Source organism: Typopeltis vanoorti, chromosome 15 (assembly GCF_054136105.1).
Source record: "Typopeltis vanoorti isolate ZY-2024b chromosome 15, IOZ_Tvanoo_1.0, whole genome shotgun sequence".
In the NCBI taxonomy this organism is placed as follows: Eukaryota; Metazoa; Arthropoda; class Arachnida; order Uropygi; family Thelyphonidae; genus Typopeltis; species Typopeltis vanoorti.
The window spans coordinates 94,296,499-94,321,802 of record NC_143563.1 but is presented as its reverse complement, the minus strand read 5'-3'; the positions used below and the strand labels follow the sequence as shown (position 1 = coordinate 94,321,802).

At 31.0% G+C, this 25,304-nt stretch overlaps 1 protein-coding gene across 10 annotated transcripts in view; it reads right to left on the bottom strand.

The window, feature by feature from the left end:
- LOC150098991 (NGFI-A-binding protein 1-like) overlaps positions 1-25,304 on the bottom strand; it is a 685,870-nt gene that overhangs the window by 234,379 nt on the left and 426,187 nt on the right. For 7 of the 10 annotated variants that reach the window (XM_090404614.1, XM_090404621.1, XM_090404624.1 and 4 more), the window contains one exon: positions 21,262-21,351. The exons of 1 other annotated variant lie outside the window; for it this stretch is intronic. In XM_090404614.1, the coding sequence (XP_090260740.1) occupies positions 21,262-21,351 (90 nt within the window). Of the gene's footprint in view, positions 1-13,428; positions 13,592-13,698; positions 14,177-21,261; positions 21,352-25,304 lie in introns of those variants that run through there. 2 more of the 10 variants (XM_090404622.1, XM_090404623.1) reach the window with 2 other exon arrangements.

Sequence of the window (25,304 nt, the reverse complement as noted above, 5' to 3'; positions counted from 1 at the left end):
TGCTAGTATTTGTGGCGTGATATATACGCTAAAAGTGAAGAGAAAATTTAACTAGTAGCATATAAATATTTCTTTCAATCGCATTATATTTGCCATTGTGTGCTATAAACTCAATTTTGAAGTTTAACATTGAAAGACTTCAATATCAATAAAAAGTTAATAAGTTACGACAGATCGAAAGGCTTTGTACTTAGCGAAACTAATGGCGATAAAGGCTAAGCCTAAACATCACATTTAACGAATGGGGGTGAGAGAGAGTTTTACTCCTTCGTATCATCATGTAATCGTATTACATAATGATATAAAGAAATAAAACTGGTTTAATCAAGAAAGTTAAAATACTCGTACAAAATTAACAATGACGTTCCGCTAAGATAGACAGCATTGGATAATATACGATTCACATTTAAAAAGCGAGATTTTTTTTTTTCGGTGAGTAGATAAAATTGAAATAATAAGGATAACTTTTGAATCTGTGTATTTAAGTCTTTAATATACTAATATTCTATTTTATTTTTATGCATTTAAGGAACGCAAGACTAAGACATACAAACAAAATTTTTTTTTGAATGACTATTGAAAGTCGAAGAAAAGGTAATTACAACAGGAGAAATGTAACACGTCTGAACAGACTTTGTTAATTACTAGATTAATAACTATAATGACATAAATCAAATGATTTAGGCCAGTGATGTTCAATCTAAATTCTTCGTCGACAGGTACTATTATTTTTAGTTTAAAATTTGCTAGCCATTTGTTTCGCCGTTTCAGTTTTGAGATGTATGGAAATTTGTTTTCACCATTACTGAATCTCATTACTTTTACATCTACAGGTCGTTATTAAATGTTTTATATAAAGACAGTCGCAAAATAATTACAGATGTCTTTTTTTTCTTCTTTTTGGACTTACATGTTGTTTTAGCATAGGCCGACTAATCTATTATCATACTATAAAATTTGAAACTTGAATTTATGTGTTGTTTTAATTTAATGATTGATTCTAGCTGAATATTGTGCATATGTAAGAACTTGATAAGCTACATCTTAATAGTTTTACTTTATATCAACTATTTTAATGTAATAATAATAAAATGTAACAAAGAATTAATTTAATTTAAAAAATGTAGCTCAAGCACCATCCGATATAAATTATGATATCCACAAATGGATACGGTACAGATGAAATGCAAAATATTTCAAAAATTACAAATTTTGATGGGCTAATATTGATTTAACTTGTACAGTGCCTAAGTTTTATAGACTTTCATTAGCTATTTCTTGGAATTAGATTTTTATATTTTAAATTCAATACCTTTATATTAATCATAGAGTAATTAAATATTTTCAGTGAAATTTAAAAATTTTCAAAACCACTTATAGATTTAATACTTAGGTGCTACATAAACATACATTTCTATAGTAAATAGATGTGTAAGTAACAATGATCTGATAGCGGTACTACCATCAGTTAGTGAGTGTCAATATGCATCATCAAGTTTATGTTAAGCTATATGAGAATGAAAGTGGTTAGTACTACTGTTTAGTGTTTTTTATTTCTGTGTATGCAATATATAAAACGCACATTTTTAAATTACACACATGCCCCTATTTTGCATGTAGATGTCTATCTGTATGTCAAATCTGAATGAGATATAAGAATTAGATTCACTAGATCTATAAGCCTAATGTAGCTCATTTATTATACCTACAGCCTCTTATCGCAATATATCTTCATAATAGCATCTTTGAGTTCGATATCAATTTTCTTATCACGTCTTTAATATAGATGTTCTGTTGACTTTTCTTTTTAGGCTAATGTGCTGATATATGTTGTCTGTTCGCTATAGTCTTTTTAATTATCTTATTGCGGATATTCTGCAGTTTGCATAGTAGTGTTTTAATTATGCAACGATATTAGAGAGGCGTAACTACCAATAATAATAATGCAAAAGCCCACAGTGTAGAGAGAAGGGTGTCAAGAACCTAAATAGATCCCACAAATAGTCTCAATTCTATAAATTATAATGGAAAGTAATAATTTTATTCCAATTCCATAAACTTCATACATACAACTTTAATTGCTAGTCAGCAGTTAGAAACGAAATATGCACAACACTGTGTGATGTAAAACCAAAACAAGCAATGATACATAGCTGGTCTTCGCTATTACTCAACTCTATATGGATCACATGAAGGAAAGTAGAAATAAACTTGATATTAAAATTGCTTCAACTATTTGAGGTCAAGTTTGATGAAGATGGTAACTTAAATATGTAAATAGATAACAGAATAGGCAAAGTTTAGATGGTGGGGAATCGATATATTTATATGGAATAATAGAAATTATCCAAAACTAAGAGTATGCAAGGCCGAAGTTGAAGTAAATTTTGGCGTGTTTATCTGAAAGCCGAGTTAGAAATAAACTCGGCTTTATTTCTCATAGGAAAAAGGAAGGAAAAGACAGATTAAAAGAGGTGCTTGATGAAAGGGAAAAAAAAAGAATCATGATGGACCAAGGTTCAGGACTGATGAGGTTAGCAATGTCACAGAAAGCGGAAACAAGATCTCAAAATATTGGAAACCCGAAAAATAACTGATTAATATGGAAGAAAACTGTTGTTAGGAAGCTATTAATAGTATAAATTAATTATGTCGGCAAATTCATGATGTACTCTCTCAAAGGGTGCACAGAATACAATGATAGTAATAATGTAAACTTTTCATGCAGCACTAACTTCCTATCAATAATTTTCCTCCAAATTAATCTTATTTGTTACGAATTTAATAGTCTAAGATCTTATATTTTAGTCTTCTAAGACGCTTCTGACTGACATCAGTCCACCTAGCTCTTAATCTTCCTTTGGGTCTTTCCCTACTACCAAGCATCAAATACCTGCTATGCTTATCTTGCCTGTTCCATTCTGTTTGAGTGACCATACCGCCTGAGATTGACTTTGCTCACACGGTCAAATTCCTTCCTAATATAATCATTTTTAATATGATTTTTGCCAGTCATGCAATCAGCTTCACTCTCACTCCCTAATGTTTCTTAACACTCTCAATATCTGCGCTCACCTGCCTATGATCAACTGCTTTATTTCTAATCTTGCTCTAAGACCCATAAGTTAAAATTGTCTTGCATACACTTAGTTAAGTATTTTAACTAACTTCTCTTATTCCGCATAAAATTATTCAGGTTGACTCCTCACTATACTAGCTTTGTTTATTCTGTGATCTGTTTCCATTTTTAATTTGCCGTCTTCACTAAAAATGTGCCTCAAGAGCTTAAACGTGTTCCTTGTTCTATTTCAGAATGCTACTGATGTTTTCAATGTTCTACCCATTTTCATAATTTTTGTCTTCTTACTACTGATTTTTCATGTCAGGTATGTCACAGCAGTTATTCAATTTAGTTAAGACATATCGAATTTATTTAAGGGTATCACATCATCTGCATAAAGAAATGTTGAGATTAATATCTGCAATTTTAATAAAGTTTCTTCATAAAAGTTTGCTTCATACTATCATCTATATAGATGATAAATAACAGTGGAGATATCGTGAACTCTTGTCTTCTACCATATTTTATGTGAAATAATTTTCCTCCTTCAAATCTAACTATTGACTGATAACTTAAATATAAACTACGTATTGCTCGATAGAATATCCACTTTACATGGTGTAAACTTTGGATCGCTTTCCAATCTGCAGAACTGAAAATACAGATCCTTGTTATATTCCCATGATTTCTTAACTATTTGTCTTCAACTGAAAATCGTTCTGAATTTCAGATTCAGAACTAATTCTGAAGAATTAGTTCTGAATCTGAAACTTGTTCTTCACCAAGTTTCTCTTCCATATTTTTTCTAAGCCTCTTCTGACGTATGTTTATACAAATCTTATCTAGAACATTCAGCTATAATTCTCGCAATGTTTTCTTTGTCTTTTTTTTCCAGTTAAATATGATAGTTATAACGCCGATCAATAGAGATCTTATGAATTATGAAGCGTAGCCACTATAAAACTTTTATATTTCTATATTTGAGCATTTCTGATCGAACATCATCTACTCCAGCTATTTTTCCACATTTCAGTTTTTTAACGGCTTTCTTCCTGATTGCCTTCCTCTTGAATATTTTCTATTACCGTTTTGTCATTTCTCCCGCATTTAACAATATATATAATCATGCCATAAATTTAGAATATCTTTGAGTTTTTATGTCACGTTTATCATCTGATTCCTTTATAGTATTCTTTCCTCTATTTTCAGTAGTCTCCAGTACATTATAATAAGATGAATATCTTCCTGATATTCATCTTCTATATTCTTACCCAAGTCTTAGCACATGATACTAAAGAATTTACTTTAGATATCCTTTTCTTCTTTTCCAGGACTACTTCAAACTTCCTGAATCTACCATAGAGTTCTATTTTCCTATCCCTGTAGACTATTTCTTCACATGTCCTCAATGGGTGCAGAAATGAATGCTTTCCCTAGTCTGCCACAGAATCTCCACGGTCTGATTCTAGTGTGTTTTCAAAGTTTTGTTTTCCACAGTTCATAAGTGAAAGTTGCTTGACTTTGATTCTTTTTAAAACTTTAATTAAATTAAGATGGACTATCATATTATCCACTAAGCCTTTCGATTCGAGGATACATATCAGAAGGTGATCACGACGATATGCGTAATTTCTGCACACTAAATCACACAATTAATATTAATAGCATAATCGGGAGACTTTCTAAAAAATAAATTGAATGAGTCTATATAAAGCTACCATGAGAAACTTCTTCGCACTCCGAAATATATTGGGATGAGATAAATGAAGATAAAGTGCATTTTTGCCTTCATTTTTTATTTATTTTAGCGTGTCTTGGGTGAGATGATCGAGCAGTTTAGTTGTTTCAGAGTTCGTCAAATGGTACCATTTCTTCTATTATTAAAGAAACGAATTCCATCTTCTAGCAAATGAGAAAAATTAGCAGACAGGTGATGATTGCACTGAAACTGAACATGTCTGCTCTATCAACCAGTACCACCGTATGGTGTAAATCAAGTGAATCGTAAATAAGGACCTCGTCAGTCGTGTTTAAGAAATAATGAATGTAGATCTCCACTTTCACAAGCCTCTGATTTTTGTAGTCATGACATTCCCTAAATATAATATAATATTATATATTGTATATTCTAATATATTATATATTAGAATACTTAGATGACAATACATAGAGTTAATAATAATATAAACTTAATCATGTAGCACTTTTATCGTGCACATACCTTGAGGGTACATTGGAATTTGATGATAGTTATAGTTTATAATGTTATAAAATATCACTTTGATTCATATATTGTATTTGCTTTTAATGAAGCAAAGACTCAATAATAACCGTTAATTTATTCTAAAATTAAAGGCATTTTAGTAAAGGATTTAGTGTAATTGTTGCTTTCTTCACTTTAGTGTTCAATTATTACAAAAAATAATAATAAATAGATAAAATACTGGCATCGCATTTAAAAGGCTGTAATCTCAACTAATCACATCAACTAATAGAAAACGTCAAATTTTAGAAACACTAAGAAAATTTTAAGATAAAATGATCCAATATTATTTAATACATATTGCAGGATTTGTTTGTATTTTATGAATGCACAGAATATATTCACAAAATGAATTTTGTGAATATATTAAGTACTCATTATAGCTATTTTATTTAGAAAGATAAAGCATCATCATTTACGAGAAAATGCTTATTGTACCACAGGCACGTGTATGTAGATTTAATTACGCAAAATCAGTGGTGTAACATGAATGTATTAAGGATATGTAGAAAAGAGAATAATAAGGAACACGATTAAAGCACTAACTCGTATACTAAATTCAGTAAAAAGAGTGACAATTACAAATCCATTTGTGGGCTTGAGTTAAATAACTAACCTTATTTCAGAAATCTGGCAACGTCAAAAATTAATAGAATTAATAGAATCATGGCTAAAAATGTAAACTTTCTAATGCTTACGATAATTTCTTAATGCAAGAATGGAAACCAGAGTATTACTATGGTACTAGGCATGTGCGCTAAGAGACCAACATCTTTTCATGCTACTTGAGTTTTCCTCAAAGAATGGTAATCTCCCACAGGCGAAAAAAATTGTCCACTACCTAAATATTAACTCGCCTGACAAATGCTCATACTCAAATTTTCATAATAATGCAAATCTTAACACAGATAAATACCTTTTATAGTAGTTTCTGTTAAATTAATGTTAGTATCCTTGTCAACAGTTGACTATCGAAAAATTATCGATGATAACAAATGTTTCTAAAGTAATTTGAAACTAAAAAAGTAGGCATATGAACACTGCTTTTGTAATAAATGCCTTCGTGTGATGGTTTCTATGCATATCGACAATCTCTTTCTGTTGCAAAATAGTTTTAAGTTTGTTTCGGTCACTCGGTGAACGACATTTAAATTCTTGGGAAACTGCCAGACCCAAAAACACCACAGAGGAATTTTCGAATTGTACTTTTAGGTTTAACACGAGGCTGTTACTATAATAGTTTTGTTCTTTAACAAACTAAAATAATTATCTACAACGACAACAAAACAATTCCTCAGTAGTTTTAGTAGTGCACTTAGCACACTCCAATATTAATTAACACGTGAAATTAAACGAATACTGTCCTCATCCAGTACTAAATCATATAACGATAAGAATATATTTTAATACAGAACTAATAGTTCATACAGGCTATAAAGTTTTTGGACAATTACCAGCATACAAAATGCTAATAATACAAAAAAGGTGCTAATCAATTGGGCTGTATTATTTTTATTGTCTTAAAACAATAAGTTAAGTTGTAGATTTTTATATGCTTTTTTGAAAATGTCTATTTTTGCAGAAACACTTGTAATCATATTAAAAACGTTTTCACCACATCTTTCAAAATGTAGAGATCACTGATATCTTTCCTTTCAACAATCAAACTCGTCTGAATAGCCAATTCATAGAGCTGCCATTCGTAAAGGTTTTGATAAAAATCCAGTTGCATTCTACATCAACATTGCATTGAAAATATAATTAATTATATTGATTAGTCTAATTTAATTAGACTCTAATTAAATTAGATTGTTTTAAAAAAAGTTATTGTGGTTATTATGTATCTGACCTGAATATTAGTGATGAAAATTTCCAATCACCAAAGAAAGTGCATTAAAAAAAACAAGGATATATGTCAATATGTTAATTTCCTTTTAACGAATCATGACTAAAAATGTAAACTTTCTAATGCTTATGATAATTTCTTAATGCAAGAATGGAAACCAGAGTATTACTATGGTACTAGGCATGTGCGCTAAGAGACCAACATCTTTTCATGCTACTTGAGTTTTCCTCAAAGAATGGTAATCTCCCACGGGCGATAAAAATTGTCCACTACCTAAATATTAACTCGTCTGACAAATGCTCATACTCAAATTTTCATAATAATGCAAACCTTAACACAGATAAAATACCTTTCATAGTAGTTTCTGTTAAATTAATGTTAGTATCCCTGTCAATTGTTCATTACAATTATGAACTTATTAAACATTCTTTATACCAATATGGAAAGGAGATAAAACGGAAAATTCCCAGACGCAAAGAAAGCAAAACAAATAAAATAATTAAAGAAGACTTGTTTAAAGCGATCGTATGTGTATACAATCGAGAAAGGAGTATCCAACATAAAAACAAATACACTTATTAAATGAATTCTATGAATAGTGACGCAGTGGAAAGAAATGTACTGAAAAAAGACGTCTAGATTGGCAGGTGTTAAAACGTGAGCAGCGAGTGGATAGTCTCTAGTAATATGTACCAACCTATTATATATGGATATAATTTGTAATAAATTCGTAACTCACATATTAAAAAAAAAAAAAACGCCTTCAAATTACTCCCCCCCCCACACACACACACAATTCCACTCGATACATGCACACATAATTTATTATTATCCTACATTCAACTGCTCCAGATTTTCTTCTGAATAATAATAAAATTATTTCAGTGTCTAAATATTGATTTATAAATACTTGACGTGTTTGGCGAAAATATAACACTATTATTTTTTATATGATTATTATATCAATACTCTATAACTGAATCTATAACAGTATGAGTACTGCATTATTTTATTATAAATGTCCAAATTATAAACAAATCTGAATACAGATTGTTAGTTATTTCGGCCTGTTTACTACATCATTTTTAATTTAGTATTTCTTAAGGGATACCCTAGCTGCTGCCATTACCAATTAGCGTTGTAGATTACAGTTGACTGTATTTCGTGATAGACAAGTGATCATTTGTATATTCATTACGTAAGCCTTTTCCACACACACAGTTGTCAAGGTTAGTTGCACACATGATCAAGGCACGCCAGACACAGATATCCTTGAATTTAAAGTCTACTGCTACTACAGTAGTGGAGGATGTCTGAGTGTCTCAAATCGGTGCACTATCTGAAAACCAGACAGCTACCACTGAAAAAGGCGACGCAATGCAGATTTCTTAAAAACAAAGGTTAATGTTCCAACATGTAGTAATATTCTATTGATGTGTTCAATAAAGAAACAGCTGCACAATCGCCATCTATATAGGCTATCCATATTGAAATTCGTTATAAGCTATGCAATACTTGTTAATGAAATTAGACATACCGACTAATAAAAATGATCATTAATTTAAAACACGCAGGAAATCAAATCTATGCATATAAACAAAAAAATTATATAACTGCTCAAGTTCTCGTTATATTCTTGATTATATTATAGTAAAGTATGCGCAGCTCATATATATTTCAGTGTGCAGTATATTATGAGAGGCATCATACATGCTGAAATACATCATGTACGTAAAAACTATACTGTGATGTATTATGAAAAAATTCGGTAGAAAAGGAAGTCTGAATTAAGTAAAAGTTAATTTCGCAAAACTCCCCTTATAGATTATAAAATGCTTTTAGTGAATTGCAAAAAAAATAAAATAAATAATCGGAAATACATATGCTTTGATATAAAGGCTACTACATTTGTACAAATGGGGCACAAGTAAGGCAGCTTTTGCACTATTATATAGAATGTCGTTGTTAAAATGCAAGTTATTATGTGAATTATATTGCAACACACACGAAAAAGAGCGAGAGTTCATTCTTTTCAGCTGTTCTAACTGTTAAAACGTTTAAATGTCAATAAAACGTTGGTAGTATATGTTGTCATCAATGGAACTGTTATATATCTTTCGCGTCAAAAAAAATATATATATTTCATACTAATAACGATATTATATTTATGAAGGTTAGTTTAATATATTTATTGAAAAAAACAAGAGATTCAAGAAGCATAATCAAAGTGAGGTCATAAGATAGAGAATTAAGGAGAAATTTGGAAATGCCTTTGAGTGAAGTCGATGTTTTTTTTTTTTTTTTCACCAAGAAGAATAACAAATAAGGAAATAATCAGAGACAATCATAAAAGATGCATTTCATAATAGCATTCTTATATAGCTGAATCGTTCATTATCACAGCGATTAAACCAGAAGACATTTTTTAGCATAGGAACTGTATCACACATAATTTTGTTTTGTTACTAAAACGGCAAATTATAACAAAAATTGGCATTGCTGGAACATTTTAGTATATTCTAAATATCAAATTTCATCCAGCCGGAGAAGGAATCATTACTGTCACTTCGAATCGTTATGTCAAATGTTGTAGCAAAAATGGTCTATGTCTGCATAAAATCAAAATGGGTGGGCACATTTCAGTAACTATTCTAAATATGCATTCAATTAAATTCCATACAGACAGATGAGTTATTGTTTTACTTAATTCTGAAAGATTGAGCCACTGAAAATGGTTTGAATGAAACGAACTTGAGACTGGACAAATTTCTGTAACGATTTTGAATACAAATTTCAATTAAGATCTGTCCAACCAGAGCCAAGGAATAAATATGTACTGATGAAAAAAAGAATCTTACGAGGTACGTGCCAATGCATTTGTGAAACAACCTTAAAAGTGATTTTTTTGTATGTATAAGTTGTAAAATACAAAATGACAACTAAAAGCACATGGAAATAAAGGTACCATTACAGAACTTGCTGAAGAATATCTACCAGCAAGCGTTCAGTCTTTTATTCATTCATTCACTACCCAAAATAAAGACTCTTTGGGTAAGCAACAGATTCTGAATGGCTACAGAAGTATAGGTTTCTAATATTCTAGCGCAAATAATTTCCATAAAGATGTCGACATCGTGCTTTTTAAACATATTATATGATGCTGTTTCCATTTCCTAGAAATGGAATTACTTGAAACAAAAGCACTTTGTTAGGCATAGCTAGAAGTGGCTTTAGTAGTTATAATCAAGTTGTTTTAATTTAATTTATTTTTCGGTCAGTGTTTAACAAGTAACAACAAATATTGTTCAAATTAAACATAACGATAAGATATACTTTAGCTGGGTACCAGAAATGTGAATGTTATTACAAACGACATCTTAACTGTGCTTATATGAATATGTTATGGCACATTCGGATTATTCACACAGATTTTCTATAGAAAATGATTTGTAAACAAAGCTTAGAGTGAAAAATGTGTAATGATTATTCAACATGGTTAAAAATTTAAACGTTATTTAAGAAAAAGGAAGGGGTTTGTAGAACTACTAGTGACAACTCCAAACAATAAAGAGGTTATGTAGATACAATGAAATTAAAGAGAGAGATTTGCGTAAAGAATGAAAATTCAACACGATGCTTATCTTCTGAGTTATTAGTTTCGACCGATATTAATAAATTTTAAATATTTGCCATATGCTAAGAAAATATAAAACTATAATTTCTTGAATGATAATATTACTATAATGGCATTTAAAATATCACATTTTAAAATCATACAAAATGCATGATAAACAGTTTAGAATAATACTTAATATTTTAAAATAAATATAAAAGAAATAAAAACAAACAAATACATAAAAAAGCAAGTGAAGTCAAAATAAATAAGGAAACAAAGCAATGACAATAAAATTTAAAAAATTCATATATATGCAAGAATTTGCGTTCAAGTTATTGATAAAATAATTTTCGAATATCGAATTTAAATTCAGAATCTAATTATTCCTTAGCCTATTTTTTCAATTAAATTTTAAGAGTGAGTTGATATTTCATAAATGTACCCCACGTGTTGCTTTGTTTATAAAGAAAAGAACAAAGTAACATCAACACATTTCATTCACTAAACGCGATGTACTTCTTGAATGGTCAAAAAATGTGATCTTTGAAACATTAAAACAATCGTGTCTGACAAAAACATTAAATATTCATTATATTCAAATGAATTAATTAATCGTGTCATGCAATTTCGGCATGCAGCAAAATTTATAAAAAGAATGCCGATCACCAAATTTATCGCGCTATTATCTAATACACATACAGAATACTAGTATCAAAAATTGTTATTGCTACCATTAGACCTGGAAAGAGCGAACATACAAATATTTGTTTTATTGTGTTTCTTAAATGCACAACTATGAATACGCTGCATACAAAGTTAGAATATATATACTGTTTTATTACAATCTTAAATCGGAAGTATACTTAACAGTTTCCGAAACAAACTAGTATATTGTTTGTGCCTGATTATAGAGAAACAAAACCAAAACTTCTCTATACAACTGTGAATATACGAATATATAAACTAATTTAAATACGTCACCGAAACAGAAATGAAAACCGTTAGTTCGATAAAAGAGCCAGATAAAAGTTTTAATTTTCATATATTTGATGAACTGAACAAAATGTAAAATAAAAATGAAGAGTGTGAAAGGACATGTTACCTTCGTGTCTATTTCTTCAACGACATTAAAACTACATTTCATTTCGAACAAAAAGTGAAAAAATATAGTGAAAAATGTTTTTTCTTCTTCTTTTTTGTAATTTTTTCATTATTAAGTAATTTCATCTACGGTATTCTGAATCCGACTCAGAATCAGTAAATTAATGGTGATGCAATTGCTAGTTACATCTAAAATATGCTGGTTTAGGCGTATATGACATCACTATAATGGAATACACTTTCAGTGTTCTATTATATAGTCCACATAGCTAAAATAATCAATAATATTTGCAAATTATGAGTCTGAATTCAGATAGTAAACATTCGTAAGACACGCGGCCAGTGCGCACATTATCAAATTAATTTCCAACAGCTGTTGGCCGCTTCGTAAACATTTCTAGCCTGATCATGTACGATGCCTTTGTTCAGATCATATGCAATAATCTGTTCTCTAATGTTAATTATGTATAAGCTATAAGAATGAAGATATTAAAAAGAATATAAACATCCGTGTATAGCTACTCCTTCAAAATTGTGTAACATATAATTGTTTTGTTTAAACTAATTCATGATGGAATTGGTTTCAAGAATACTAAACAATTATTGATATAAAAATGAGCTATTATTGATTAATTATGTATAAGAGATGTTTCTTATGGCTAAGCGTCAATGAATATTAAGAACAGTTGTAATGAATTGCGTTACTGGTTAGTGGAAGTCCATAAGGAGCTGCTATCTCGGCGAGCACAAAGATGAGAAAAGAGCAATTTTTCATACAGGTTTCAAGATACCTTAAACTAAAACTTCAAGTAGGCATTTGTCGGCTTTATAATAAAATGATTATGTTAAGTATTACAAATTTAAAATATGAACTGGCATTAGTGTTTCAGATTATGTGATGTTAATAATTTTTGGATAAATTAACGCACAATAAACAATGGCGCGTTTATTTAACCACAACAAACCTACTGGGTGATCAGCTTCTTTTCTGTGTTAATATATGCACATTTAAAGGCAACACCATCTAAGTATTGTTCGGTATACATAAATGGTGTTGCCTTTAAATGTGCATACATATATTATACTGATAAGAATAACACAAAGAGTTTTGCCAATAAATTCTGCTTCAATGAAAGATTCAATCAGCAGGTTATGTTTTTCTTAACGGGTCCTAATCCTTTTTGTTAAAAAATGTTAAAGACGCTTCATAAATAAAAATTTACACTTAAATACGTGAACAATAATTCGTATAATAGACTGCGAAATGCATCTTCAAAATTCTACAGATTCAAGCAATGTATGTTCTTCGCATTTTAAAATAAGTCAGGCTAAATACACAGATATTACTACCCGTGATATTTAAATATTATATGTATTCTTCAAGCGCTAACTGTCAAATAATGTCGTAGGAAATAATATTTTTTATAAGTATAGCCTTAACATATATGAAAACTTATTTCCATAGCATTCATTTATATTATGGTATATAATGATAAGCACAATACAAAATACAAATGAAATTTTTAAAAAAAATTACATACATTTTCGAAACAATCTCAATCTAAGAAAACAATGTTTGCGGTAATCCAAGTTCGCTAGGCATAATAGACATAGTTGACATCAACTGATCACCATTGTGTTCCACAAAGCATACAGAATGCCCCTTCGTGCAGATTCTGTGAACATTGCTTAGTATAGCATTGATTCCAAGCCGTTATCACGTGGGCTAAAGGACTGTTCAAATAACGACACTAACACCAAGGTAAATCTGCACACAGACACATCTACGTACTCGTATACATGAAACTTACCTTGCGAAATTTCCAGACACGCCAAAACCTTGGCAAATCCGGACCGCGACTGTTATTACCCTTCCATCAGCAGACTCTTGCCTGTGAAGAATGACGTAAGTCCATTCAACCCGTTTTGCACCCTTCCCGCACTCGTGCCCACCAGAGGCGTTTCCTGCGATGTCAGGATGTCAAGAGACGAACATGCCTGGGAGGTCAGGCTAGTAGACGGCCGTTACGAAGACGCCTCCTGAAAGCGGGCTTTAAGACAGCAGTTCCTGCTGAGGACAGGTGCCCTTGAACCTTTTTAAGCGGTCACTAACCTATTCCCCCTGCACTATAGAGCATTGGGTGACGGGGACAGGGGAGTCGGCGAAATATACGTAGTTTTCCCTTTAGTGCCGTAGTCGAACAACACCGGTGCTTGTGAAGCGATGTGTGTGACACTGCCGACTGGTGTCTTTCATGAAACGCGCGCAAGGCATCTCGCGATATCCCGTTCGGTAGCGATGTTACTCGTACAATGCTGGCTCATTTCTCCAAAGGAGAGAGAGGATGTAAGAGAGATATACCTATGCAACGATCCATAACACCTGAAGCCTATACGTATGTCTCTATCTTCGCAGCGAATTGTAGACGGCCATAAAGGATTGCGGTAGCGTGAATGGCTATTGTAAAGTTACCTAGCATTAATCGATTGTATTTGCAACAAAACAGAGCGCCATATTTGTAACTGGAATTTTACGCCGTTACGATCTATACGAAACGGACACATCGCTGCTACAGAAGTTTGTACAATTTTCGAAATTATTTGTGGCACGTCAGCCTAATAAAACTAATATAACATCGTTTACATATTATGAACATGAAGTGCCACCTGACGACGTACACTAGAACAAAACATCAGCAACTAATATTACAAATATGAATATAAAGAGTGGGTTAATATATTTTAAAACAAGTTTTTCATAGCAATTCTTCTGCGAGGGGTATAGCAATGTAATCGCTATCACCGACCGTCGTAACAATTCGTTATGAAAGGATATGTGATTTTGATGGCATCATTTAAAGCAACTATAAATCTCCAGCAAATCAACATTTTCTGCATTTATAATATATTCTACTAAAACTGATATAAATAAAATTTATTTATAAAAAATAAATTTTATTTCGCTACGATGAGGAGAGATAAAAATCACATTAAATTTGGACTATCACATAATATGACAGAAAAGACAGAGCGCGTTCGGAGGTAACTCGCATAATCAATCGAAATTTCACTTTCTAATAAATTTTACATCAATATACCACTGCTGAAAAATGATTTTTTTTTTCATATACAAATCTCAACTTACGTAGTTTAAAAAAACAAGTAGGAGATGTGATTTTAAAAATGAGTGTAAGTGAATAAAATCTGAAGATAATGACAGTACTGGACAACGGCATATTCTATACACAATTTAATGCGAGTTCTTTGCGCTACTGATAAAAAAAAAAAATACATATCGGATAAACGTAATGTTTGTAGACTTTTAAGTAATACTGTACTTAAATGCTTTTAATGAGACTTCCCATCTCTGTTCTCATGTATGTAAATTTATTATCTCATTAATACGGAAAGAGAGAAAGAACCAGTATAAATCGTTTCTGGTGATTTTTTTTTTTCGATTTTTGTAGACAATTCCTCCCTGAGAAATACTGTACTGTCAAATCGAATCATGACGGGAAAAACAAATGGAACGATTTTTAATTGCACAAAATAGACAAAAAGGTTTAAGAGCACATGCAATTAACTGACATAAAAAGCAATGGTCATTTGCTTCGTCTGCAATTTAAAGCAACCTAATCTAAACAGCTATTCTCAAATATATGTTTATTAAAGTCGTCTTCAGTGTGCTTCCGAAACTGACAAAATTTAATTATTATGTGTATCTTACTTGAAGATATTAGAGGACCAATCCCAAATCTACCAGCAACAAACACTTTATTTCTCTTTCCTTTTTTCTGTGTGTGTGTGTGTGAATAATCATTCGCTCATTTAAAGTAGAGTCAGAATTTGAAATAACACGTAATGTTACTGCCCAGTTATTGTTGTTGCCGTCGTGTGGGGTTCCCCCCAATTTTTCTCAACCGTCTCTTAGGACCAGTTGAGATTGTGCTCTCCAATGAGGGACTTCTATGTATTTTTGACTCTAGATCCGTGTGTTCACGGGGTCGGTTTGCCTGTTCTGAGGGACGAAAAACTCGAGTTTCCGGGTGAAAAAACCTTCTGCCTCCGTCTGAGACCTGCTAACTCACCTTTAGTCGAAAGAGACCAGATAAAGGTTGCTCACGTCACTAACGGGAATCGAACAAGTCTTACCGACCAAAGGGCTTCGTCTATACCGACCGAGCTACGGAGGCTCTGGCCAATAAGTTTATCATCTGATATTTTCTTTAATGATCGATTCAAATTCATTAACATCTTCTTTCACTGATTACGTTCCATTCGTCGTCCCAATTTCACGAATTCTTGGCATTAAATTATTTTATTAGAATTATTTGAGCCATTATCTGTCATTTAGTTAATGAAGAACGAATTTTAACGATAATAAAACTTTCTCATTCTCTCCTTCCTTCTGAACAAAACGAATTCTGGAGGGGGGTCGCATTCCACCACTTTTGGCTTCTTGTATTTTTTGCTTCAGCATTTAAAACGACATGTATATACGCGTGCGAGTATGCCGCGCGTATAATCAAAGTTTAACATTTAATATATAAATTATAAATGCATCATCTTTTAAGATTAATATTCCTTAGCTTAAAATAGTAATTTAGTACCAGATACATTAAATCTTATAAAAAATGACACTTTGTATAATGGATCCTGAAATCGCTTAATCGTGATTAACACTACATAGTTGCACAAAATTCAAAGGGGGGAGGGGAGAGGAGTACATTTTTCCATCCATTACATACATTTTATAAATATTGTCTGTGTTGTATCATTTATAAGAAATTAATAAGCTCGGCAAATCCACAGTGAGAATTACAACACCTACACGAAAAGAAAATAAAAAAAAATGAAAAGAAAATTATAAAGGCATATATCGGTTGATAGGTCGAAAAGGGAGGGGGGGATATGATAGAAACACACAAGTTGCTATATTACTTAAAGGATTTACTTAATCATATTACTTGAAGAGTTTATAGGATTGATACTGAGGAAATTTTTCAATACATGACTAATGTGGGGAAAACTAGGGATAGCTGGCAAGGACTACAATTTTTGGTTATAGAGTGCTGAATGAGTTGTCAAGGCCTGTTGCGAGTACTGTGACGATGAATGAGTTCAAAGCAAAATATGGTAGGTACTGTGCATGTGATTTTCGGTGTGTGGTGTAATGGTAGTGGACTTCCCGCGATGAGTCTATGGAAACCATGGATGGGCTCACCGATTAATAATGAATATTATCATTATTATCACATAACAGAAGTAATTATATGAAGACATACTAATACAAATAAGGTTAGGGAAACTTATTTTTCTAATAAAAAAAATTAGAGAAAATTTAGTAATCCCCATGAATACTAAAATTCTTAACCACAATTCATACTGTATCTGGAAAATAAATTTCAATATTTGTACAGAAAATTCGCCATTAAATGAAAATGGGACTCGCAAACAACTTAGTAGTCACCCTATTAATTATTCCGCATTTTCCCAGAACATTTAAACCGTCCCTCAATGAGATTTGTCCTAACATTTAAATATCCGAAGTTTCGTTTTAAAATTTCCAAATAAATGTATTTCTATTACTGTAATCAATCATAATTATAGACAAATATTAATTTTTGAATAATAATTGAATAACAATAATTTTGAATAGAAATTATAAAATAACTTAACTGGTAGTGGTTTGTTTGTTTGATCATCGTTTATTTTTAATAGGAACTGATTCTAATTGTATTCAGAAATGCTTTTAACGATTTTAAGTCAAAATATATCTTAACGATGTACGTTAATCTAAAAATTAATATTTTTTGTTTCTTAAAAATTGGATTTTTTTTGACGTGACCCCATTCCAGCTACAACTTCCTTTGTCTTCAAGAACATGTCACGATGTTCCAGATCTCATAAACTGTGAATCATTGGATGACCATTATTAAAATGATGATTCAGACTATATATCTTGTAATTCAAATATGATTTGTCAAGGTTCCACATAAGTTTTTAATTTTATGAAAAATTTCGTACTGAGAGGTAGAACTCTGGGAAAGCTAGGAAAAGCAGTTATATATCATTTTAGACATTTTTGTAAGACCTCCTAATGTGTATTAACAATTTCGAGTTATTAAATAATTTAATCATTATAAAAATGTGAATAGTATACGATGTATATCAAGGCTTTTTTGTTGTTGTTGTTGTTTTAACATGAAGAGGATGGGTAGTTTCTTTGATTACCATACATATTTTTCACTTCAACTGGCTGGATGCTAATTAAATAGGAACCAACTGCCGCTCTGCAGAACTAGTGGTAATCACACACACAACTTATGCACTGAATCTTGATTACTTTATGCTGAACAAAAAGGAAAAAAAAAAAAAGTAAAACAGTTAATTAGTTTGAAACCTTTTATGTTTCAAAACATAAAAGGTTTCAAGTATGAGGCCACGAAATTTTTTATCGATTCCTGTATACTACAACGGCACAATGTAATTTTTTCCTTTGGATAATAGAAGGGGAGGGTTAACTAGTTATATGGAGGGAGTTACTGGTCCTATTGCACTGCTCTGGTCATCTCACTCCGAGTTCCAATTGCTAGGCATCTTCCTATTCGGAATGAGATTTATTTATGGCCCCTGAAACCAAATTTGCAACATTTTCTAGACCTCCAAATCAAAATCCTCGTTCTCTTAGACTACTCTTTACTAGTATCCAGCACGGTTTCTTACAAATCCACTGTATCTCTCCCCGAATCATGGTTGAATTTCGCAGTAGTTCTCCAAGTGGCTTGTTCCGTTTGCAGAATAAAAAAAGAAAAGAAAAGAAATTGCCACCACCGTATAAGACAGGATAACTTCACGTAACAACCTCTAGGTTGAAACCTTTATTTATTTTATTATCATTATTATTATTATTATTTTTATTCAGGGGACGTCCTCGGATTAGTGACAAGAATTGAACCTAAGCCTTTCCAACCAAAGGGTACATATCAACACCATCCTTCCAGCTGCGTTATGGAGGCAACAGGAAGGGTGGGAATCAGTTCAAATGAGAACTATAGAAAGTCTGTCGTTTTTATTCGCTATCATAATGGAAATTACAATGAGATGCTGTAGCATTTTGGGAAAATAATGATATAATTGGTGTTTTATGTATGTTAACTTAGGAAATACCAAGTCAATGAACAACACTAAAGTAATTAATTTAAGTTATAATTTCAATCCTGAGATATGAAGACAGCGGTATTCCTCTCTCTCTTTCTCACTCATTTTACCGTAAAATCTTGCTATAATTTGTGACCAACAAGAATTATTTGAGGCTCAAACACTACCAGAAGATGTATGAATATGAGTCAAAATAGCTTCATTTGGCGATAATTAACGAACAAGCGGATAAATCATCCGTGATTTCTTTAAATGCTTCGTTTGTCTAATTGATAAAAAATTACGGATATTTTATCTGATGGTTTTTTCACTTATTATATTTTTCACTAATTGAAACCTTTTTAATTCGTTCTATATTCATACTGCATTATTCAGTAGCTAATGTATGAAAATAATTCGCTAACATGAGATTTCCAATATCTACATGGAATTCTATGGTCTCCGAATAACAATGAAAATCTAATTAGTACAATTAATAAAAGGCGATATAAGGAGAGTTGTCATTTATTAGTGTGATACGGAAAGCGGCTCATGCAAAATGTTTTGTACCTCATATACTAAACGGAAACTTCGTTGTTTCATTTCTTTTATGTCTAATTGGAATAAAAATTTAATGTTTTCATTCCAGTATGATCACAGAGTATAGATTTTTATTCCAATATAAAAATCTATACTCTGCTGTTCACAGAGGAAGATCTAGTAGCCAAGGTATTTATGAGACAATGTGGAGTGATAAAAGTATTTCCTTCCAACACAGTATATGTTCTATATAAAAATTTGACGTAAGAATGAAGGAGAATAATCAGTTGGTTTGTTTCTAAAATATTCAAAATTCCGTTATTCACTATTATTCTGATAGGAATAGAAAAGAACTATATATTAAACAGTTTTTGAATAGTCAGCGTGTGAATTTATATAAAACGTTTCTTTCATACTGAAAATTTCTTTCATATTGAAAATTAAGTTATTTTTTTAAATCTGCATGGAATGCTAAGAATTGTGAAGTACGGTTTTTAAATAAAATAATACACAATATAAAAAAATAATCGAGGCCAATTTTAAAACAGTTATAAAAATGAGGATGGCTGGAAAATCAAAGATTATTAAATATGCAATTTGAATATATAAAAGCATAATCATTAAGGAAGCAAAGCTAACTACAAAAACCCGAAGAACCTATAGCCAGAAGACAAGACTGCGATTTTTTTTTTAATACACATCTTCAATAGCTATGTTTGCCGCAAAACAATGTTAATGTCCAGGCAAAGTCTAGAAATCAACCGAAAATGAGTGAATAATTTGATAAAATGGAACGAATGGCTGTTTAAAACATATTTCTGTCGAAGGCATCGAAACCTTCGTTTCAAACATTGCCGTGACCACTATGGTGATGCTATAACTCGATAAATACTTTTATGTTTTATTTTTCTGATTTCGGGTGTGTACCATTTTTGGTAGATGCGTTTGAAAAATTTTCAGCAACTATATGTAAAATTGAACTTTCTTTTGAATGGAAAATGGAATAAACTGTACTAGGTATGTCATAACTGACTTAAACACACATTTCTTAGAATCTAAATTCTTTCTGAAAGTTATGGACTAATCCCTATTTAATCTGGATTAAATTCTTTTTTAAACGTATGTGCTATTAAGGATCTCTAATATTGCTATCCATTGGTAAAACTGGGAAACATCATTAGATTAATGTCCAAAGTTTAAAGAAAGTGACTTTCTGGGCTGATAGCTAAATCTGGTTATGAATAAAGCGAAACTATGCTGTAATGCAGTCATATAAGAAGGGTTGAATAAAAAATTGTAAATGGAAAAGGAAAAAAAAACTTTTAGTAAACTGAAAGTTACGAAAGTTTTAAAAATATTTAAATTCATCTAGTTTTTAATTCTCGACACAGTTTATATTTGAATTTCATATAGCCTTCATTGGAAGGATACAGCTTTGCAAGATAGGATTTTTGCTATTTTCTAAAATAAGGAATTTCTTTCCTTATTTTTATGAAATCTTACATGCTAGATGCGATCTTAAAATGAATGTACATAGTGTGGTTTAGCTAGTATAGAAAACTGAAGGGAAAAGAGGCTTAACAACACAAAAAAGTAATTAGGGAAAAAAAATATCAGCGTAAAGAGAAGGATAGCTCTACATTTTCAATTTTACAAACGTATAATAATGTGTTATATATCTGCCCATAATTTACCCTCTTGCTCAAAAAAGTTCCACTTCCTGTGTCCCTTGACTCTCACGCACTGGTAAGGTGTTGAGGAATAGAAATAGCTGTCGATATCTCCTGTTTAATAAAGCAAACAATGGAAAACACTGTATTTTTCGAGTTTTAAACTGAAATTTGTTCTTTTTAACAAGTATATTGAAAATTTTAAAAATGTAGAAAATTTATCAAAACATATTTTGGCCTTGAGATGATGATTCAACACTGCACATGATGTTAGTGTATGGTTACAATACGCGAAATGATTATATCATATCTGATGGACGTACGATTTCGATGGTGAGGTCAGTGTAATAAAACAAAGCGAAAAATCTCGAAATAATTCGGAATCTTTATAGAGAGAGAATCTTTATATAGTATGTACAGTAATTTTATTTTATTTTAATGAACTTGTTAATCGCGGTTTCTAACTGGTTAATTGTATATATTTTTTCTAACTCGTATATTACAAATAAACAGATACAGTTAATCCTCATTTCATTTTTCCCCTTAACTTACATTACAAAAATCATGTATTTAAGCAGCGAAAACAAAACAAATAAATAATAATGTTACATGCAAATTTCTATTATATGAAATTAACTGAGAAAATGTATCAAGTTCGATATCGTTACCGATAATTTAGGTTTACCTTCAGTTTTGTAATATAATATACAATTATATAAATATTAGTTTATATAATTTATACACCTATTTAACTGTAAATAACCATGTAATTACATTAGATTTTAACATACATGCACGCTAAAATGACAAAACTTCAAGACCAACTAACTGAAATTCATAAGCTTATGAAGTATATTTTGACATTTGTGTTAAAAGCGTACGCAAGATCACTAAAGTAGTGTTAAGAACTAAAAATGTTATGACTTCGGTTATGACTGCAAAATCTAAATTTTTAAGTTAAAAATAATATTGTGAAAGTAGTAATATAAGAATGTTCTTGTGTAGTCTTGTCAAACTCATAACAGTGCTAGACTGAAAGAGGTAAATAATGATTTGTGTATTAGGCGCGAGTCGCCGTTTTTCGAGAAAAGTACATTTTCAACTTAGAAGAAATAAACTGTTTATTATTAATTAAATTTAATTAAAATTTATTATTAAATTTTTAAGTTAATAATAATATTGTGAAAGTAGTAATATAAGAATGTCTTGTGTAGTCTTGTCAAACTCATAACAGTGCTAGACTGAAAGACGCAAATAATGATAATAATGATTTGTGTATTAGGCGCGAGTCGCCGTTTTTCGAGAAAACTACATTTTCAACTTAGAAGAAATAAACTGTTTATTAACTGTTTTTTTTTTTTTTTAATTTTTCTGATATATTATTCTGTTATATTATTTTCTGCAACTGAACTGATATGTTGTCTCTCAACTGAAGTAATCTGAAATTACTTAAAGTTTGAGAGACAAATGAAATAAGATTATGCCGATATTATTCACGTTCTCAATCTGAGGTCTTCTGAAGGAGGGAATGTAACCGAGGCGAAATAGAGCTAATTTATAAATATTATCCCAAAAATAAACTTTGTAGATATTAAGAGTAAAGTCTGAACAAATGTTCGTCGAGTAACAGTTTTGAAAAGAAAAAAAAAAAGAGAAAGAAATTAACATAATGTTGAACAATTTTCTTCGAAGCGAGAAATTATTTACAAAGCATTCTTTTTTATAAAACTTGCAGTGAAACTTCTTGGGCATCGTTAAGAGAACAGAAAAAATATAACATTTTACCATGATATGATACAGCTGAGTGACAAAATATATGATTACCTTTGTAACCATTGGATATATGAATAACACTTTATAGAATATAAAATTCCTTTAAAAACACAATTCACATACAAAAAAAAAAAAAAGAATTCCAAAGATTTCACGACAGTTCGAGACATGAAATGTTATAAAGAAAGAAGCAGAAGTATAAAAATAGGATAGAACAGGACCAGAAATGTTAAATATAAATCCAACAAGTCGAAATCCAGTAATAAAGTGATGCAGAATAATTTGCAAAATAGACAACTTGCTTCAGCAAACGTTTAGGCTAAGAGAAGATGGGAGGGGTGTAACAGAATTATGCAATGCGTGTATAGAGGTCACCTTCAACAAAGAAGTTTTTCTACTTCTCGTAACAATTTAATGCTTGAGAAAAAATGTGATATGCAGAGAGAAATAGTTTTCCTGTAAACGTCCTTCAATTTTTCCTGCCACTCCCATGTGCCACCCAGGGACTGAAATGCAAAATGATGCTTACCATGTTTGCAAAAGACATGTAAATAACAGTTCCAACAAGTTTGAACTTCCTTCATATTCATTCGCCCGAATGAAAATAATATGTAGATAAATGCAAAGACGTGAAATTAAGTGCATTTAATTAGTATGCATTTGTACAACAGTAAACAAAATCCGAAATGTTAGTATTTTTCAGAAGGGGGTCATATTTCTTGTGCTTAATTTCGATGTAGCATATGACGTTGGAAAAACAATACATTATTGTATGATAGTAATAACACGCATACAGCTAAAAGACAATATTAAAAAGATGTCTTAAATCCAAAAAATAAAAATCTGTTCATCGAAGCGAAGTATTAATACTGTATTGGCCATAAAACAAAATGACGCTGGCAATTTTGGCACTAACAACAGCTATAATATATTACTACCCAATATGATCAAATTTGTGGCTTAAATTCGAAAACACCAACAAAAAAAAAAAACGTAAAGATGAATGTTCCTCGAAATTATTAAGTCTCTCAGTACGATGTTTACTATAAGCATACACGATTAGGATTTTTTCCTAGGGTTCAATGTCATAAAACTGCAAATGAAAAGATGCGAAGAGTTCAGGAAGATGTGTAGTCTAGATTGACAAACGGATCTTGGCAGACCAGGAAGGAAATGAACAATTAGCTATAAAAGAGAGAAAGAAAGAAAGGGGGGGGGAGAAGAGAGATGAGCTATTTTCTTTTTCCTTTCTTTCTCTCTCGCTGTATGTAAAAATAGTTATTTGAAAATGAGTAGTACCTTTCAGCAGATATTTGTAACCAGTGATAACAGAAGCCCTGAAGAGAGTACATGTTGTGAGTTATTTGCCAATCATATAACATTTCAGTTGCAAGTCGAGTTCTAAAAGATCAATAATAAAGAATAAAACGCGAAAAGTTTTACTGTACTGTAATAAAATATCGCTAAACATTTTTTATGAGAATTGCATAAAAGTGTATCTTTAATAGACTGTTTACATTGTTATCAACGGAAATTAAAATCATTAAAATTAACCTATATACTGTCTAAGTTGTCTGTTTTATGTAGGAGTGTGTTTTATGTCGGTTATTTGGAAGTTCAGTTTGCTTATTTTGAAAGAAAAATACTTATAGTTTCTAAGTTCTGTCTGACTGTAAGCATATGTGAACTATTGGTTTGTCTGTTTTGAAAAAAAAATTTAGTTTCCAAGCAGAAAAGTACTACCTACACGCAAGAATGGCCAAATCTGGCTATTTAAATATAGAGATTCTTTGGATATTTAGACGGAAACAATTGAATGTATTTAAGGGATTAATTTGTTCATAAGAACATTTTCTTTCTTATCATTTTCTTTCCTGTCTCAGTGTGGAGGCTATATAAAACTGAAAGAAATTCAGTTTAAAGAACAGTATATTATTTTGTCCATTCATGGGGGACATTTCAGATGTGCTGGGTCCTGCGAATTACATTATCAATACGTTGGATCAACACATTATCATAGTGATCAATTAAAGGCTAATTGCAGTATTCCATCCAGAACAATGATGCCATCTACATTGCCATCTCTCTCTCTCTCTCTCTCTCTCTCTCCCTCTCTTTCCCAATTACTGTACAACGCAGTAAACTAGTTATCACATATGCAATTTTGCATGTTATGAGTTTTGGTATGTTATTAAGCACTCACTATCAATTTCACGATTGAAGTATATTTTTATAATTATAAACTGTTATTAGGAATGGTATTTTAAGTTGGAGAAATAACTGAACACATGGAT